At 44.3% G+C, this 18,943-nt stretch overlaps 1 protein-coding gene across 1 annotated transcript in view; it reads left to right on the forward strand.

Moving 5' to 3' along the window:
• Nucleotides 1-1,311, forward strand: part of NHSL1 (NHS like 1) — a gene marked incomplete at both ends in the record, with an annotated part of 182,745 nt that extends 181,434 nt beyond the window's left edge. The window contains one exon of the mRNA XM_082481913.1: nt 588-1,311. Within this exon, the coding sequence (XP_082338039.1) occupies nt 588-1,311 (724 nt within the window). The remainder of the gene's footprint in view (nt 1-587) is intronic.
• Between the last annotated feature and the right edge of the window lie 17,632 nt (nt 1,312-18,943).

Raw genomic sequence — 18,943 nt, forward strand, 5'->3', positions numbered from 1 at the left:
GTTTGGGGGGGGGGGGGATTTTTTTTTTAAATCATTTAATCCAGAATGGTTACGTGTGGCTCACATTGCTTCATCTTAACTTCAGCAGCAGTGCATTGCAATATCCTTTTCTAAAGGCAAGTGAACTAAACTACACTTCTAATTTTCCAGACAGCATCAAATGAAATAGTAAAGCAAAACAACATACTCTAGATGACATTTTTAATCAAATCCCCAAGCTAAAGATTATTGAGTATAATCTTTATAATGCATTAGTCTTAGCAGTTGAATACTGACTCCAAAAAACCCGATTCCCTAAATTCGCTAAAGTGTTTCGGACAGAAGTATTGCCGGTTTTAGTAGTTTAATTGTTCCAGATTTGCAGAAAAAGAATAATCAACTTTGCTTATACCTCCAATACCTGCATTGATGTCTATACAGTTTTAGTGGTGTTCTTACTTACACTTTAGATTTAGATTACTTCTCCCTTATCCCTCTCTCTGCTTTAGCTTAATTCATTGTCATCCCTCTAAGCTGAGTTTAATTAGGGGAGGTAAAAAGTTTCATTTTTTGTTTGGTCCTCTTTTTTTGTTGTTTTTCAAACTCAGATCCAAAAGGAAAGTCCTTGGCCGTAAAGACTCTGAAGACGACCGTACCCGCAACCATTCTCCATCACCCCCCGTAACTCCCACCGGTGCTTCCCCAACCTTAGCTACCCTCAAACAAGCCGGATCAATTCAGAGAAGCGTTCGCAAGAGCAGCACCAGCAACGACAACTTCAAAGCCCTGCTACTGAAGAAAGGGAGCCGCTGTGACACCAGTTCCCGCATGTCCGCGGCAGAGATGTTGAAGAACACGGACCCACGGTTCCACCGGCCAAAGATGGATGCCGCCCCTGACCTTTCCGACAGCGCTGCCAGCTGCTCACCCAGCAAGAGCAAACGGGCCCAGGAAGAGTGGGCCAAGAGCGAGGGCCTGATGCCAAGGAGCATGTCCTTCTCTGGCACTAGGTATGGACGGTCGCGAACGCCCCCCTCTGCTGCCAGCAGCAAGTACAATGTCCGCAACCGCATCCAGAGCAGCCCCATGACCGTCATCAGTGAAGGAGATGGGGAAGTGGTGGAACAGTCAGAGGGCAGGGCCCGAAGGACTTCAGAAGAGCAGCAAGAGAGGCAGCTTGATATGTTTAACAGTGATGAAATGGACATGAATGACTTTCCGTACGCTGAGGAGGCAAGCTGCAAGGAGACCTTGGATCCAACCCATCTAGACTTAATGACTCAACCAGGTACTTCAAGGAAGTATCTAAGCCCTTCAGCTGAAGAAAGTTAAAAGCCAGTGACAAAAGGCGTTGGATATTAGTCTAGAAAATGGCAGAGGACTAGATTCCAGAAGAAAGCCCAGACCAGGACAAGTTTACTTTGCTGAGCATTTATTCCATGAACTGCATGTGTGTGTTTTAAGTGCTGAAGCAATGATGGTTCTGCATGGTTGGGTTGGGGAGGACTTGCTTTGAATGAGTGGTCTGTGGCTTAAAGAAAGTTAACAGTTGAATTTTTTTGTGTAAGGCCTTAGAGGTCCTCTTGGGGGAGGGGGGAGTTTTCTCAGAGCCTGTAGGGGTGTGAAGTTTTTCTTTTTCTTGAGACTGCAGTCGTACGAGCAAAATTTAGGAATAAGCCTGAAAAAGAGGAATGGGAAGGCTCCTGTGGTACAGGCTGGACATTTGCTTCAAAAGCATTGCAGTAGTGCAGCGTAGTGCGTTCGTTAAGCAGAGAGAGGCACGATGAGGCACATTGACCTATGAGAAGGTAGTAGGGTTGGTGCTGGGGTTACATGGCTTATTACTGGGGTGTGCCCCAGTGTTCGATGAAGCGTGTCCTGCTGAAGCAATTGGGTCACCAGGTTATGAATTGGTCCAGGGTACTTTTTCTTTTTTTTTTTTTTTTTCCTGAGGGAAAATGAAGTACGTAGTTAATATGGAAAAGGGAGCCGAGTTTTATACCACGCTACTAGCTGCTATGCAGCCCCACACGTACGCTTGGTGAAATACTCCTTTCCAAGTGAATCGCTTCCTTGACTAGAATATTCCCTGAGAACTGGAACAACTGGATGTGTGCGGAGGATGCGACCAGACAACAGAAAAGTGGGAGAGAAATTTAAGCGGTGTACTGCCAGAGTTTGGAAGGTTACGTTTCTGAATTAGTAAGTGAAATTTGACTTTGAGAACTTGCACTACAGAGCTGTAGGTGGAGCCTGTCTTTCAAAATTGAAACTTGGGAGTTGTGTTTTGCCAGAAGACTTTCTTCCATTTGTCAAAATGGGAAGATTATTACTTTTCATCACTTGAAATATGGATACTTGCTAACTTTTGGTTACCAAAGAATAAGTTACAGTTACTTTCCTTTTTGATTTGCCTGCAGTATTTCTCTTCTTTTTTAACCTTAATAATTTAGTGAGGTTCGTTTTTATTGTATATTTCACAGATAATAAAAACATTTAACGGTTTTCCAATTGTAAAGAAGACCATTAATTAAAACTGAAATATTGGCTGGAGTTTCTGGTTCTTAGTAGGAATGAAGCTTTTAATTTTTAAGAAAAATTTTGCATCATTTGATGGCGTGCGCAGTTTTTGTATTGTTTGTAAATATTGAAAGTTGTTAAAATATCTTTTGATCTCCCTACCTTAGAATTTATACATTTTTAGATTGCTTTTAAGAAGAAAAAGCACTCTTTGTAGATTATTTATTTTAGAGAAATATGCTTGTAATCTCTTTCTTCAATCCTTTACTTGTTAGTAATGTAAATTTCAGGGGCCTTTGTTTAACTCTTCCCTTCACAAGAGGGGAATAGTGATGAAAATGCTGTGACTTTGCTTCAATAAAGAAAAAGGCTGCCAGTTGCCATATTGTCTTTTGAGTTGACTAAAATCTCCTTCAAAAGATGTGTCCTGCAGTGTATGGCAACCCACTGAATGCCATAAACCATGCATCCAGCTACTAATCTCCACTTTTCATTGCAAAATTTACTAACTCACTTTAGAGACAGCTCCCACGTACTTACACGTCCATCCCATTTTGGCATCTCAATGCTGAGACTAAAAACATTGAAATAATCCTTAGCTTTTTCCGCTGTCATTTGGCAGTGTTGCTACTGCTTCTCTTTTACTTGCAACCTGTCCCAGAAAACTAAAATTCCTGGAGAACCAGATTATAAGCAGAGTGAGTGAGAAGTGAAATGAAGTGGAGAAGGTGAATCCTGCTATGCTCACTGGAACAAGGGTGGGATTAACCGGTGCACAGCAAACTTTCTGCCATTTTTGCATGCTAAATATATTTAAAGAACCGTTGGATTTTTTTTAATTAAATGAAAACCTAATTGGATAGATCGTTTCAGATAATATTGATGCGAACTACGTAGTGTTGCAAAGAGATAGTGCAAAGCATGCTGCAACTGCTAAACGTCTCGTGAGCGTTGCTTTGGTGTTTCTCCCAGAGCTGATCCCATGAAACGTAGAGCGCTGCCTCCTTTTCACAGCAGGTACTTTCCCTTTCACAGCTGTGTGTAAATGCTAACTAGTCCTCATACCACCATCCTGACAGGAAAATACTCAGGCTTTGGTTTCGTGTTTACAAATGGGGAAATCATCTAAGTGAAAAATTGCAGCGTTGGAGAAAATTATAGTTCTGCTGTCTGCAACTCCTGCAGTACTTGGCAGCGTTCTGCATGAAGTGCCTGTAGGAGGGAGCCCAGCCGGCTGGTTTCCCTGATGCTGGCCCCCTGGTGCTCCCAGTTGTTATTAGAGGCTATATGGGGAGCTCTTTGGGAAGTCCCAGCATATATGCGCGCTGCCTTGTCAATGCAGGTAGATGAGATCAAACTTAAGGGTAGCATGGGCTGATTTTCTTCTCTCGCCACAGGTAGCCTTGATGCTCATCTAAACCCCACATCTGGTGCAAGGTGAGTTTGGGTTGAGGCTCAGGTTTTGGCTAGTGTGCAGAAGGCAGTGTTTGTGTAGCCCTACTGATGTTGCTACACGACTACATTTTACAGAGGGTAAGATGTAGTGAAATACATTAAATATGCTGAAATACGTTTAATAGCACTTATAATGACATTTATTTAGGCAACTGATGAAACTTCCTTACAGAGATAGCACCATATCATCTCCCTGTTGCTATCATCTTCTGTAGCAGCAGGCAGAGTCGGTTAATAGCTCAGTTTTCTAATCAACACAGTCCTTGGCCCAAGTTTCCACTACAAAACCTTAAGCCCATGACAGCTTTAGGCTGTGTTTTCTGTACTGGCAACAACTTTGGTGTGTATGTAATTATGCTAAGGAAAGGACACTGAATTTTCTGTCATGCATCCAGCTTCAAAGTTACTTTCTTCCATTATAAGCTTCCTCCCTGGGGAGGTTTTGCAATTGTGGCTTTATTGGTCAACAAGCATAGATGAAGTTTAGGGAACCTTTGCTAAAGACATTCAGAGCAGTAGGAGAGGAGGAAAAACCCACAAACTTTGGCCATGCTAAAGAGAAAAAGGAGGCTGTTGTCATCCTCATGCTTAATGAATCATGCTGTTACAGGGCTTGTTCAGAGTTTACAGTTGCTTTACAGTTTGCCTCTAAAACAAGAATCATTACTGAAGCTAGATGTGAGAATTATTTCTGGTTTTCCTTCTATTTGGAATGGTTTTCGGCTTCAGCCTTTTCCTAAAGTTTGCTCTGTAACAACTCGTTCTGTGCTTCCTTTCTTTATGTCCAAAGTTCGTTCTTACTGCTGTCAGAGGTAGGCAGCCCCAATCCCCCTGTCCTGGTTTTGGCTGGGATAGAGTTAGTTTTCTTCCTATCAGTGCTGTGTTTTGGATTTAGTATGAGAATAATGTTGGTGAGACACAGGTGTTTTAGTTGTTGTCAAGTAGTGGGTACAGTAAGTCAAAGACTTTGCAGCTTCCCATGCTCTGCCAGCCAGGAGGTGTGCAAGAAGCTGGGAGGGAAGGCAGCCGTGACAGCCAAAACATCGCTCTATGCCAGCTGCTAGGAAGGAAATTAACTCTGCCCTAGCCAAAACCAGGACACCCCCTAAGAAACAGAGCCCTTCAGTTGTTACGTTAATACATTCATAAGGTTCTGTGGCATTTGCAGGCCTTCACTCTTTATATACTGGAGAGAGGTGAGTTCGTTATCTTAATTTAAACGAAGGATGGTCATGGAAGGAGCAATAGCTTGGTGAGGGGAGGTTTGGAAGGTTACTGGAAATCAGTTAAAAGAATTGGGAAAGAAGTAGATTTGATGAAGACAGAGGAATCGGGACTGGATACTGGTTCGTGTATCGGGTTTGGCCTGAGAGAAGGCACAGAATAATGGCAGAAAAGGTGAAGCAGGGAGAGTACTGAAAGGAAGAGAGGTACAGTGAATGCACAGAACGACAGTAAGGTGTGAGGCAGGCAGGCTAATGCAGATTCTTGAAGATAAAGAAGCTTCAGCAAGTACAGAAGAGAGAAAAAGGCAAAAGAACAACGGGATAGTCACAGCCAGGGGAAAGAAAAAATTTAGCAAATGTGTTTCTTCACAGTTCAAAGGGTATGAAGGCCAAAGTCAGTCAAGCATGGAAAAAAAGTTTTAGAAGAGGAAAAAGAGCAAAATTCTGTGAGCTTAGGGAAGCAGGAATAGGCTGAAGTGAGGAGTGCTCTAGGAGGCATCGGGCAACACTGGGCAGGTGGCTACAGGCTCGAGCACAACTCTTGGAAGGGTTCTGTACAGAAAAGCTGTGCCTGAAATCTGGAAAGAATATGGGATCGGGAAGATTAAAGCTCAGATTCATCCTGCCTAATTTCTACCAACAACCCTGCACCCAGTGATCGCTCTGGACTGGTTACAGATCCCCGGACAGACACCTGTGTTCTGGTAACTTGTGAAACCTCCAGTTGTTTCCTGGAGTGAAGAGAGGCCGCTTGTGCATGCAGCACAGGGATAAATGTCTTCACAATATTGCAAGCAAATATATCTTGTCAGGTATTGTTTGGATCCCATAAAGTTCTGGAAAAGCCATTTATACCAGCAGTCACTGCTCCAACAAAGCTGTTGCTATAGTACATTCAAGTGGTTCAAAATGATGCATTGTTTGCTTCTGTAAGAGAAGATTAAAAGGATGGACTTCAACAATAAAAGCGTTAAAAAAATTTACTGTGGCAACGAGGAATCCTTTTATCTATTTCAAGTAAATTCAATACTCACAAAAAAAAGAACACGAAGCCACAAATTAAATTAGCTACATAATGTACAAAGTACATTAATGTACAAAGTACATTATATTAGCTGAGTTCCCCCTTATACTTTATTTTCTGAATAACTTTCAGTAGTTAGTTATTTCATGGTTAAGACCAGAAAAGTCTTCTGACATAAAATTGATAATTTTCTTGGTTCTAAAGAGGTGTTATCAACTTTAAATCAGAGTGCGGCATTAAAATCTTGCAGGTATTCAGTACTGGATCATGACTGTGGCTATACTGGTGTGAATTAATAAACACTCAAAAGAGTAAAATAAAGACATGTTTGCAAAAGAAGTGCTATGTCCTATATTGTTCTGAAAGACTGGGTAAAAAGCCTTGATAGTGCTTCCCCAGCAGAATGGGTACATTTTATGTTGCAAATTTAGTTCTTTGCAAGTTAGGTTCTTTCACATAATGCGCAGCCAACCTTTTAAGGGCCAATCAATTCTTCTCCCAACAATGTTAATGCAAAATGTCATTGATTTTGTGTAGGAAATTGTCTGCTAATAGTGAATCCAAATGTGTGTGTATATGCGGGGGGGGGATATACAGAAGAGAGAAAGGCCAATCCCAATGTGTATGAGTTGCTTCTGTCTGTAGTATACTGTAAAAACTTAAGTTCTGTGTTTAGATGGTAAAAACTATTTTGTCAAAAAAAAAAAAAGGAAAAATATATAAATTACAAAAATAATTAGATAAAATCTGGCAACAATCAAGAAATACAGGGAAAAAAATGTCCTATCTGCCATCTGAAGAAGAATGCTTCCACAGTGGCAGTATTTAAAAATTGCTTGACTCCTGTTTTCTTCTTGTACATCTTGGCCGTAAACTAATGTCTTCTTTGAAAGTCAGTCCAATATACATTGTAAGGTCCTGAAGGCAGGAATTTTTGTGTACTTTTTATTGCAACGCAGTCTGATAAAAAGTGTTAGAAACGCAGCTAGTAATTTAATTTGGAAATAGCCCAGTTTAAAACCGGTGAAAGAGCATTACAGTGCCGAGAGCATTGGGTGCCCAGCGCAGCAACACCAGCTGAGAAGCTGCCCTGAAAGACGGTCCCGTCCTTCTCTCCTTGACTGGGATCTTGTAACGTGCTGCCTGAGAAATGCTGATTGTTATAAATGACTGTGCCAACGGGGAGCTGCAGTGTAGTCAAAAGGAGTTAAAAAAACCAAAAGCAAAGCCCAGATTTATATAGTCAGTACAGCATTCATGAGGTAGGGACTGATAATGATTTTAATAGAGTCCTTTTTTATAGAGTCCTAATATAAAGCAAAAGTAAGTTTCAGAGAGGCGATCCGAAGACAAGAAGAACGTGCGCACCAGGGAGGATGCGGCTGGGAGCCGAGGGCACGCAGCTGCACCAAAGTCAGAGGGTGGCTATGAGGTGGCTTATATCCACCTGCAAGCCACGGGCATGGCACGCAGTACCAGGCTGCTGCTGACTCCCCATGACACTGGCGTATTCCCATACACGGCACGCTTGATCTTTTAGGGCCAAAGTCTGTTATCTAAGATCAACCAAACTTAAATTCTGCAGAAAGGGCTCTGTGATGTGATACGCAGAAAAAAAAAAGTGTACCTCAATGTAATAGTCCAACACGGAACATTGATAAGACTGTTTTTCTCCATTTACTGATGTGGCTTTTTGCAAAATTTGTCAGAAGTGAAGATTGTGGCATATGGGGATATAAAAAGCAGTTGATAGGTTATTTCTCAGAGTTTTAAAAAAATCACCAGCACTACTTTGTTTCTAGACTGTTAACGACAACCCTAAGCAAGCGAGTCTGTGTAAAGTAAAAGTTTTTCTGAAGTGCGGCTCTGAAGCCTGGGACTGACTGTGCAACAAATCGGTCATCTAATTCATGGGATGAGTTTCTTGCATGATGCGACAACCTCTGTAGACCCAGGTTGGATTTTGGGAACAAAGAATCTCAAGAATTACTTTCTGTGCCACAAACATGCTCTGTCTCAAATGATCGTTGTGACCTCTTAGAAGAGAAACTGTTAGTCCATGTTAGAAGTTACCTAAAATAGTTGCTGAGAAAAGAGGGAAGAAAGTATCTTGACAATAAACTGATATTGTCATTCTCAAAAGTCATTCTGGTTGTTGCTCTTGCTTGTCAGACTTTTCCTTCTTTGGATAAGCCCCACCTCATGTCATCTATTAATTTATGTAGACTGCCTTAGCAGTATTCTTTCAACAGGTATTTCCTCATCCTGCTTCTAACGTCTCGCGAGCATCAAGATTTCTTTGTGATACTGGTATGTCTTCTGAAAGGCCTGCCAAGAGTAATAAATATGAAGGGAGTCGAAGCTTGATTGCCCTTTATGCTCTAGTCTGTAGACCATGAACTCCCAAAGTTCGTCTGTCTGGGAAAATGCCATCAAGTGGCAGCAGCTCCTGCTCCCGTGCCAGTTTACGTGCATACATGACAGCATAGGGGCCTCCAGCCTTGTGGGCTCTTCAGTTATTATAGACAGCTGAAACCTTTTCGTTTGCTAGGCTGTGGATTCAGAGGAGCATTTCCTGCAGTTACATTTCTCTCACCTCTTCCAACACCGTCTGCCAACCCTTTGACTCCACTGCCTTTCCCCTCTCTTAGCATGCCTGCTTTCCTTAACCACAATCCCGGGTGCCTTCTTTTCATTCTCCTCAAGCAGAACTCCAGAGACTGACCCTGACCTCCACACTCTCGCTCACCATCCTGTTTCACACCCAGCTCCCACAAACTAGCAGCTTAGCTCTGTGTCCTTAGCCACCCCGCCTTGTCCTCGCACCTGTGAAAGGACTCCGAACAGCTATGGATAGTGGTGACACCACTTTAGCAGTAGCAGTATGGACAGGCGCTCACAGCGTGCACTTAAATGCGTGGTGGGAGATGTCTCTGCCGTCAATGCCCGACGTCAAGTTGTGGTTTGTGGCCAAGCGTGGGAGCCTCTCCTACAGCCTGTTAGCCTACACCTTACAAGACTGTTGCCTACAGTCTATTTTACTGTGCCCGCTTCACCTGCAAATGTTCGGGTCTCATAAATATCTGTGAAGAGAGGGGGCCCCGGGACAAAATGCAGTGTGTATTAAACAGCCTTTCACTGGTGAGATAAATGGGTGCACATCTTGATTTGCATTTCTCAAGAACTTGAGAACCTGGAAAAGTAGAATTCCATCAAGCAGGGCCTAATTGGGAACACTGAAAACAACGGAAAAGAACCTGGCAGTCTTCAGCTGCACTTTTCAGCAGTCTATAACTCTGAGAAGGTACTGGAATCTGTCATTCAGTTTGTTTCCTTCATGTTTGCAAAGTACTTATGTTTTTTCCTCTCCTCCCTAGCTCCTGTTGGCACAATGTTTTTATTGTGATATATGAACAACCGATGTGGGATAATAAGGGAAGATCGGGGAGGAGGATTATAAACACGCTCAAGTGACCTGCAGCTGCATGGTCAAAAAACACATATATCACACTGCTTGTTTTTTAGCCTTGCGTGTTTGACAAGTAGGACATCTGTGTTTAGATAACACAGGTCTGGGAAAGACTTAGAGGCACCCTATCAGACATGCTCGAGATTCCTGCCCTGCTGCAGGAAAGATCAGAGCACAGCGCTGAACTACGCCTGCGCGAATCCCTGATACTCCAGCGAAAACAGCAGGTTTGGCGATCCTCTGGTGTGGACCGAGCTCCGCGGTGCCTGCGTCCCCGCTTGCGTGCCTCTGCCCGGCTGCTGCTTCTCAGAGCCCCCGCTTGGCCAGGTAACGAAAAAAAATGTACTCTGTATTTCAGCTGTGGTTTTGTGGTTGTTCCTGCGTCCCGCCTGTGCCGGTTCACACATTGTGGCGTAGTCGGCAGGATCGAGGAACAGCCATGCCCTGGCCAGCAAAAAAGTCAGGGACTGGGGAGGGCACGACAGTGACTCTCCGTATTCCAGAATGGCCCAGTACTGAGCGCTGGACCCCTGTGGCCACTTTCCTGGCTACATGGGCTCTGCCAGAAGCATGGCCTGAAATAGATGATGGGGCGGTGGTTACCCCCCAAGATAATTGAAACGGCTATGCGTGAGTTGCCATGGAAAGCAGCATTGGAGTCTTCTCGCAAGTTAGTGGGGAGATTGGGATGGTTATTAGTTACTGGTCTGATCGTGAAGTTGTAGCATTATGGAGTAAAATGAGACAATTGGAAAAGGAAGTCAGGACTTTACAAGATGCAAAGGCAATCACGCAAGAAGTGATTAATACTCAGGCAGAGCTGTGCCATGGGCTGCAAGATACTGTAGAGCTGTTGGTGGCACATATTGCTAATGAACAAAGGGACAGATATGGAAAAAATAACGTTTCAATTTCCCAAGTTCGTGCTCTCACCGCAAAACCTTCGTGGGATCCCGAGGAATGGGTTGGAAATATCTGGAGTGAATCCTCAGACTCCAAGGTTGAGTCTGAGTTGGATTTAGAGGGCAGGGAGGTGGTAGAAGCACGACCCCCCGTACAAATGAAGGAGCAGCAGGAACAAGCGGATGGCAGAGTGCAGGTCACACGTACTTACACTCCGAAAGAGTTAAGGGAATTGTTAGACATCTTTCAGCAAAAGCGTGGGGAAGGGATACTGGCATGGACTTTGCGAGCTTGGGATACTGGAGCTGCATCTATCCATTTATTAATGGGTGAAAAAGATATATTAAGCCCTATAGCCAGTGATAATCAGATACGAGGATACGCTCAGTTGCAAAGTATCAGAGATCCTGATGGGCAAGATATTATTGCGCCTACACTGTATCAATGGTTGTGTGCGGCAGTTTTAACAGCACATGCTGAACCTGTCGAATTAGTGTTGTCCCTCCCTCGGAAACTGGTGTACAATAGAGGAGGGTATTAATGTAATGCAGCAGATGGGGATGACTCATGTGTTGGTTACAAGATCCAATCCAGGCAAGGGAACAGTAACAAGAATTATCAAAATGCAGCTTTTGAGAGGAGCGCCTGCCTCACTAATAACCTTGATTATACCGGCACTCACAAATGCTGCTGTTAATGTAGGCGCCCTAGCAAATACCTCCAGGGAAATTGGGGCTGTAATTTTGGAACCGTCTGTGTGGGTGGTGGATCAAGGAAAGCCGGCAAAACCGAAAGGGGCTACATCACAGGTGACGAGGAAAAAAACGTGGAATGATCTTTTGCAAGCTGCTGTCCTACGGTCCGAAATAAATGGGATCACAACTTCAGAAATGTTTCGCCGATGGCAAAAGTTATCACCCATGCAAAAAAGCCACCCGCCCCCAGTCCCACAGCCAACTCCCCCCCCCCCCCCCGCCACGCCAGCCACCTCAAGGCAAGGTGCTACCAGGCAAATGCAAAACAGAAGAAATTAAGGTCTGGCAGGTCCCCCAAAACTGCCGCCTCTGCAACCTCCTACCATGAGGGGGGCCAACGACCCTGTCTTCCTTTAACTATAAAGTGGTGGTCTGGGGGAATTTTACATGTGTTACCTCTGGTGGATACTGGAGCTGAGGTTATTCTACTACATAGTAATATTAATAATAAATAAGCCATGTCACAGGTCTGTGGATTAGGGGGAAATCCAACCCCTGCCGTCTGAGCTAAGGTTACCTTGACATTAGGAAATGCCACTCCATTTACCACGATGGTGTTAATTGCCACAATTAATAATATAATTAATATTTTTGGGTATTGATGTGTCGGCAGGACAAACAGTTGAAACTTTAAATGGTTGCTTCTGCTTCGGGACTTCTCTAGTGGGATTTGCTATTCGATCGGTAACTGCCTTGTGTGGATTCCCGAAGTGGGATCCTGCTGTGCTGCCCGTGCCTGCCGAGGTGGTAACTGCAAAGCAATATCGTATTCCAGGGCGAGAGGAAGAAATTACTCAACCCATTCAGGGACTTCAACCAGTGGGAATCACTAAGGAAACCATGACTGCTTTTAATAATCCTATTTGGCATGTGCGGAAACCAGACGGCACTTGGCGAATGACTGTAGATGACAGAGAACTGAATAAAGTCACCCCCCCACACACTTGCAGTTATGGTACCAGACACAGTTAGTTACGCTTATAGAGAAAAACAGCAAAAATTTACAACCCTGGAAGGTGGTGCCAGATCTTGCTAATGCTTTCTTTTCAATAGCCATTGCTTCAGAAAGCCAAAACCAGTTTGCCTTTACCTGGCAACAAAAGCAATATACTTTCCAAGTATTGCCTCAGGGACACAAACACAGTCCCTCCTTTAGCCGCCAAGTGATAGCAGCAGATGAAGCCCTGTGGCCAGGTACCATTACTGTTTACCGTTATATTGATGATCTATTGATTATGGCAGAGTCACAACAAGAAATTGAAGCAGCTGCCAAATTGCCGAAAGGACATTTATAGGACCAAGGCTGGGCAATTAAGCCAAAGAAAATACAGGGCCCTGGTAGTACTGTACAATTTTGGGGAATAGTTTGGCATGGACAGATTAGACAAATACCAAATAAGATACAGCAAACAGTCCAGTGATTTCCTGTACCAATCGCAGTAAAACAGTTACAGACCTTCTGGGGACTTTTAGGGTACTGGAGAACTTTTATTCTGCATCTGGTCATATCAGTGTGCCCTCTGCAGAAAGTAACTAGGAAGAAAGTTGTTTGGCAGGGGACCAAGCAACAACAAGAAGCCTTTGATGCCTGCAAAAATGGTTTGGTTGAGCATTTGCAATTCTACACTCCTAGGTGAGGACATCCACTTGAATTAGAAGTAATAATTCCAGATGATATAGTCTCACGGGGATCGAGGCAAATGACTGGGCTGAAAAATCAGGAAAAACCTGTAGGATTTTGGTCCAAGGTATTACAAGGCTCCACTACACATTAATTCCCAAATTCTCTTATTTTACATCCTTTATTGATATCAGATTGTCAATTTCTTGTATTTCAGGTTTCTTCTTTCTTCAAGAAATACCTGTGCTTTATCTAGAGGGGACAGCATTGGAACGGTGTTATTGCTGTCATGAACCCAACACAGAATTGAAGCTCACTCTGAAAAAGCACAAGCCATAGCTCTGCAATCTGTGTCGGCAATTACCCCACAGCAGGTTGTCAAACCTGGAATAATATTAGCTGAAGGACCCGGAGCAACGGTGTACATATTACTGGAAGGAGATGACATTCCTGTTTTCCTCCCTTAGCACAGGTTGTCTCCTTGGGCTTTCTAGTCTTGTATGACAAGCACATGTCCTGGATACATTTCTGTGAGATTAACACGTAAATACTTGGATTTGGTTAGTCTCTGCTGTAACTAACTCATCTGCCTTTTGTACTGAGGGAGGATTAACAGCCGCAGGTCTTTTGACAACGTGTTTCAGTGGCATGTCAACCCCTGCAGCTGTATTACCGGATTATGCTACGCTAAGTGCTTCTGATATTAATGTTCCTCATTGTTATTTTGTCCAAGTAGGTAATGGCTGTATGCCAAGGACCATCACAAAATTGATTGGTGGTGGACTGTTTCCTTCTTCAACACCATAAACGCTGCTCCGATTTTGAAGGCGCATGTTGCTTCGACAAAACTGATGAATCAGCCAGCGTAGAGGATGACATTCAACATCCCCAGGACTTAATGCATCAAATGAAACAGTCTACGGGTGGCGCCTGGCTGGCTGAGCGCTTTCATTCCCCGACAGGATGGGTGGGACACCTGATTCAAAGCATTTATTGTAGAGATATGTTTATTCCTTTTTCTTATGTCTTTATTATGTGCCTCTGTGAATTACCCTGCCCTACATCCCGCCAGCCCAAACGGACACCTGCAGCTCTGCCAGCCCCGGCGGAAGTGGTCCCTTGAGCGAGGGGGTGGAACGTGGGATAATAACGGAAGACTGGCGAGGAGGGTTATAAACACGCTCAAGTGACTCGCAGCTGAAGGTGTCAAAACCCACATATATCACACTAATTGTTGTTTAGTCTTGTGTGCTTGAAAAGCACAACATCTGCACTTAGATAACGTAGGCTTGTGGTGGACGCAGAGGCACCTTATCGAACATGCTTGAGATTCCTGCCCTGCTGTCGGAAAGATCAAAGCACAGCGGAAAACTACGCCAGCCTGAATCCCTGATATACAGGCGAGAACAGCAGGTTCGAACTCTCTCGCTAGCAAGGATTCTCTTGCTGACACGGAAAAACTCTCTTGCAAGGACTGAGCTGCGCAGTGCCCGCGTTGCCGCTTGCGTGCCTCTGCCTGGGTGCTGCTTCGGAGATCCCCCGGTTTGCGAGTTATCGGGATTAAATGTACTCTTTGCATTTCATCTGTGGTTTTGTGGTTGTTCCTGCATCCTGCCTGTGCCGATTCACACAACCGAGTAGGGAAAATGTGTGATTATAGAAAGTAATATGCAATCTGACGTGATATAATGTACATAAATTGTGGCCTTTGTAAGAAGAAAATTAAATTGTGTGGGTTTTGCATAAGAATCACCCCAAAGAATACCTCTGGTAAGAGGGTAATGACTTTTGCTGCATTACAGACTAATTCAGACCAGGTTTTGGCTCTAGGCAGTGCATGGTTTAGTTGGTGAAAATGAAAATTCAGTTCCCTAATGCAGGAAAGTAAGTACTAGTTTACTAACCTTATTATTCTGTAGATTCCCTTTGGATTATAGGGACACAAACCATTTGGCAGCACTACACAAATTAATCCACACCTGGCAGACACAGTCATTTCTGCTCTTTCTTCAGCGAAGATATCCAATTCCAACAGATTAATTCCACCACCCTCACGTCTGAGTTGCATTAATGGGAGACTGCAAAGGCGGATGCGGAGTGGATGTGCACCAGGCTCACTGGGGCACCATCTGTATTTTCATCCCTTCAGAAGACCAGATAAGTAAAACCAGCTCAATGCCACATAGGAATTCCAGCAGATCAGCTAAAGAGTATGGAGTTCAAGAAAGCACCTAACTTGGTGCCTTGTTCAAAGGCTGCATTTGCTCCTTCAATTTTGTACAGAGGGCAGTAATACCACAAAAATATCGAATAGAACTTCATTGTTCTGCCATAGCTCTGTGGGCAACAAAGTACGAACAGCTCTTTTTCTGTACCTTCATGTCTTGTTGGATTCTGTGCCGCATCGCGCAGTGCACACTGCAATAACATGCTCACCGTGTTTACGGACTCTTTCTTCGTATTACATTAAACTAGCTTCCTGAGGAAATCTTGCTGCCCAGCACACCCTTTCTCCTCAGCTACGTAGTGTGCTTCTAGCACTGTGACCAAAGGGAGTATGTCTGAAGGATCGCTACTGGTCCTGAACGTCGTTTGTTTTGTAGCAAACCTGTTAGGAATGGGAGCAGCTCTCTGCGGGCCAAGCACTTTACAGACCTGACAAAAAGAGTGTTCCTGTCCTTAGAATGTGTTTATTCATCTCGGTTGTTTTCTCCTCTCTGAGGACTGGAAAGAGTTAAATTTGCTCGCAGGTAGGCACAAGAAAAGACCACAGCTGCCTGTGGGATTGGAAAGGCTAGGCCAGGTGGCAGCAGCTAAGTAATTCTCAAGGAAGTCAAGAGCAGCACTAGCATCTAATTGAAACTAGCCAGACTAGCCAAGAAAATTAACTTTTGGCTGCATAATGATTGCTTAAGGGTTAGTTGCTTTAAATCCTGGGAACTCCTCGATTGCTCTGCAAAAACCAGGTCACAGGTGAAATCTCATTAAGAGTTGAACTTAGCTTTGATATGAGCTTTCAAAAGCTCAATGAAAGTGGCAGTTACACCTGAAGACACCTGTAATGCTGGGCCAGAGCTGAACCTTGCTGTCCTGTGGCTTTTCAGGCATGGTTTGTTACAGGTATTTTGGTAAGTGCAGAGTGTTTAGCTACATTACAATATTTGTTGTGGTTTTATTGACTGCGACCCAGAACAGAAGTCATTCCTTGTGTTGAAGGATCCTTGCCTTCATAATACTGTGCCAGGGAAAATTTGTTGTTTGGGCAGCTACGTTGAAGCTGAAGAAAGACCTTGTATGGTGTGGAAAATAGCCATGGAAATCCTCTCAAAATGGTTGTAATCAAGTAGGTTCAGGTTGCTTTACATACTACAGCAATTGTCCTATCGAAGTTTGTTCTTCAGTGCAACCTGTATTTAAGTTAGAAGTTTCTGAGTGGTATGAGCAGTGGAACCAGATGATGCAGCACTTGAAGGCCTTCCAAGAAATTAGAAAGTAGATTTAGAGGGAGCTTCCTCTGGCGAACAGGCTGTGGCTTTAAAGAAAAGCCTTCTTTTTTAGTTCTTGTCCTTAAGCTGAAAGGACGGCTACTACCTATTTGCTTCTGTGCCCTTGATTCAACCAACAGTCAGATTAAGGGTGTCCTGGCCGTCAAATGTGTGGAGGCTGTGGATTAAAACTGGACAGCTGCAGGTGTTATCCTTGCTAATCATGAGACTCTGAGCCAGACCTTCTGCCCTCTCCAAAGCCGGATCTGTGAACCTGCCTCCAGATTGCTGCAGTTTTGCATTTAGTGAATTAAGGTAATGAAAATCAGTGCTGGGCCGTCCTCGTGGCTGTGCAGCAAACGTCACGATTCAGCAGATACTCGGTGACCCTTTCTAGGAAACTGCTGGGGTGTCCAAGCTCTGCCCTCGGCGCCAGGGAAAGCACTCCCGGTCCTCCTCCATATACACTGCTCGCCTTTTGCTGCCTGTAAGGCCTTCTGCCTCCGCAGGCCGTTACCTCCTTAGTGTACCTCCTGGTAACGGACACCCCTGGGGAAGGCGCAAAGGTAGGAGATGTGGATGAGGTGCCTGTCCTGCCTGGCACCTGGGAGCTGCTGAGTGGCTTTGGTAGCTTGTTCTTGTTTTGGGAAAACATCTCCTGACAGCCTGAGTCAGAAGCCACATTTAAGGGGAAGGGGGGGAGCCCTTGTACCGTTAAGGGCGGTTGATCCCATACCAGCCCAAGGTGCCCGTCCTGATTTAGTCGTTGGCAGTTGTTTTGGGCACACACGAGGGGAAAGGGACCTTGCCTGCAACTGTCACAAACTGGGGGTGAGACTGTTGTGGGCTGAGAAAGTGGATTAAGAAGCTTAATTGGCAGGGGAGGAGGGGGGAAGAGATGAACAGACAGCAGCTGCCAGCCCCCAGCTGCCATCTTGAACATGTCTACCCACCCCTCAGGTGGGCTGGCAGTGCCGGGTCTGCTTCTCCGCACCATGCTGGCTTGAAGGGCACCGGCCAGCGCATTCCCTCTCGCTCTCCCCCAGTGTCCGTTGGCTGAGGTGTATCGAAACCCTGTGTGTAGGCAGAGCCGCTTCAGCGTGGGGTCTGCCCTCGGGCGGGCACTGTGGCTTGTCAGGGGCGCTGCGGCGATATGGACAACTCCTCTATTTTGCCAAAATTCAGGCCTGTCTTGACTGGAAAAATACCAGCTGGAGTATTTCATATTGTTGGGTCCTGTTACAGTCATTTATGAATTAAATAAAAGTAGAATTAAACTAAATGAGAGAGAAGTGAAGAATGGGAAGTGAAGAATGGGAAGTGAAGAATGGGAAGTGAAGAATGGGAAGGGAAGGGAAGGGAAGGGAAGGGAAGGGAAGGGAAGGGAAGGGAAGGGAAGGGAAGGGAAGGGAAGGGAAGGGAAGGGAAGGGAAGGGAAGGGAAGGGAAGGGAAGGGAAGGGAAGGGAAGGGAAGTTTGATAAGAGGCTTATTTTGGGATGGGCCATTTTTTCATGGTGATTTGTGTTCTTTTGCACATTCCTTTCCTTTAGGGCACTTGATGGGGTAGGGCAGGAAGAGCACAGCTCTGCTCCCCGTGCTCTGTGTGGGGAAGGCCACTAAAGGAGTTCAGTTCATTTGCACTCCAAGAACTAAAAAACATACCTTCGGTTCTCTCAGTTTGATCCTGGATCAAACAAACAAAAGCCCAGACCTTGAATCCTATGAGTGTGGTTGACATGATTGGAAAGGATTTCCTCTGCATACTCTTCTGCTTCCAGGTATTTATTTTGTTACAGATGGAAATATCTGAAAGGTTGTAAGATAAGCATTCAAGAAAAAAAAAACCATCCTGACTTTGTAGGAACAAATGAATATGGAAGGGGCTGGGGAAGAGAACATGGTATTAATTGCATGACTTCTTTGAAATTCTGAATATTAAGGTCTTGATTGCTGCTTCTGCGTTATGCTTATTTTCTGAAAATAAACTCTCATTGATGTTACATTTGCGTGAATAGTCAGAAGTAAAACTACTGATGGAGTCAGTCACAAGCAAGTTTGATTTATTTTTCATGCTCTCAACAAATGTGAAAGACACCGGGGCTTTTAACTTAACTTTTTAATAGAAAGCTTGCAAAAGTGTAAATGTATGTTTACACTGCTTGTCAGACTATTCTAAATATCCAAGAGCTTTTAATAAGATTTTTTTTTTTCCCCAAGGAGTTTTCACTGTCTTTATTAGCATCTGTGCTTCTGTGGCATTGATTTATTAGCTGTACCCAGGCATGCCAGCTATACCATTGAGAAGGGTATGCTGTGTCAGTTACAGAGGATCATGCCCTTATGCTCCACGCTCACGTGCCTTTCATGTTCTGCAGAAGACCTGGTTATCCAGTTGAGGAAAAGAACTGCTGTGTGGCAAAAGTCATGACATAACATGATTATTTACTAACAATTAGACCGGAATGAATAAATTCCATGATTAAAAATTCCTAACCACTTATGGAC

The sequence above is a fragment of the Vanellus vanellus genome (genome assembly GCF_965231255.1).
Source record: "Vanellus vanellus genome assembly, chromosome: 3".
Taxonomy (NCBI): Eukaryota; Metazoa; Chordata; class Aves; order Charadriiformes; family Charadriidae; genus Vanellus; species Vanellus vanellus.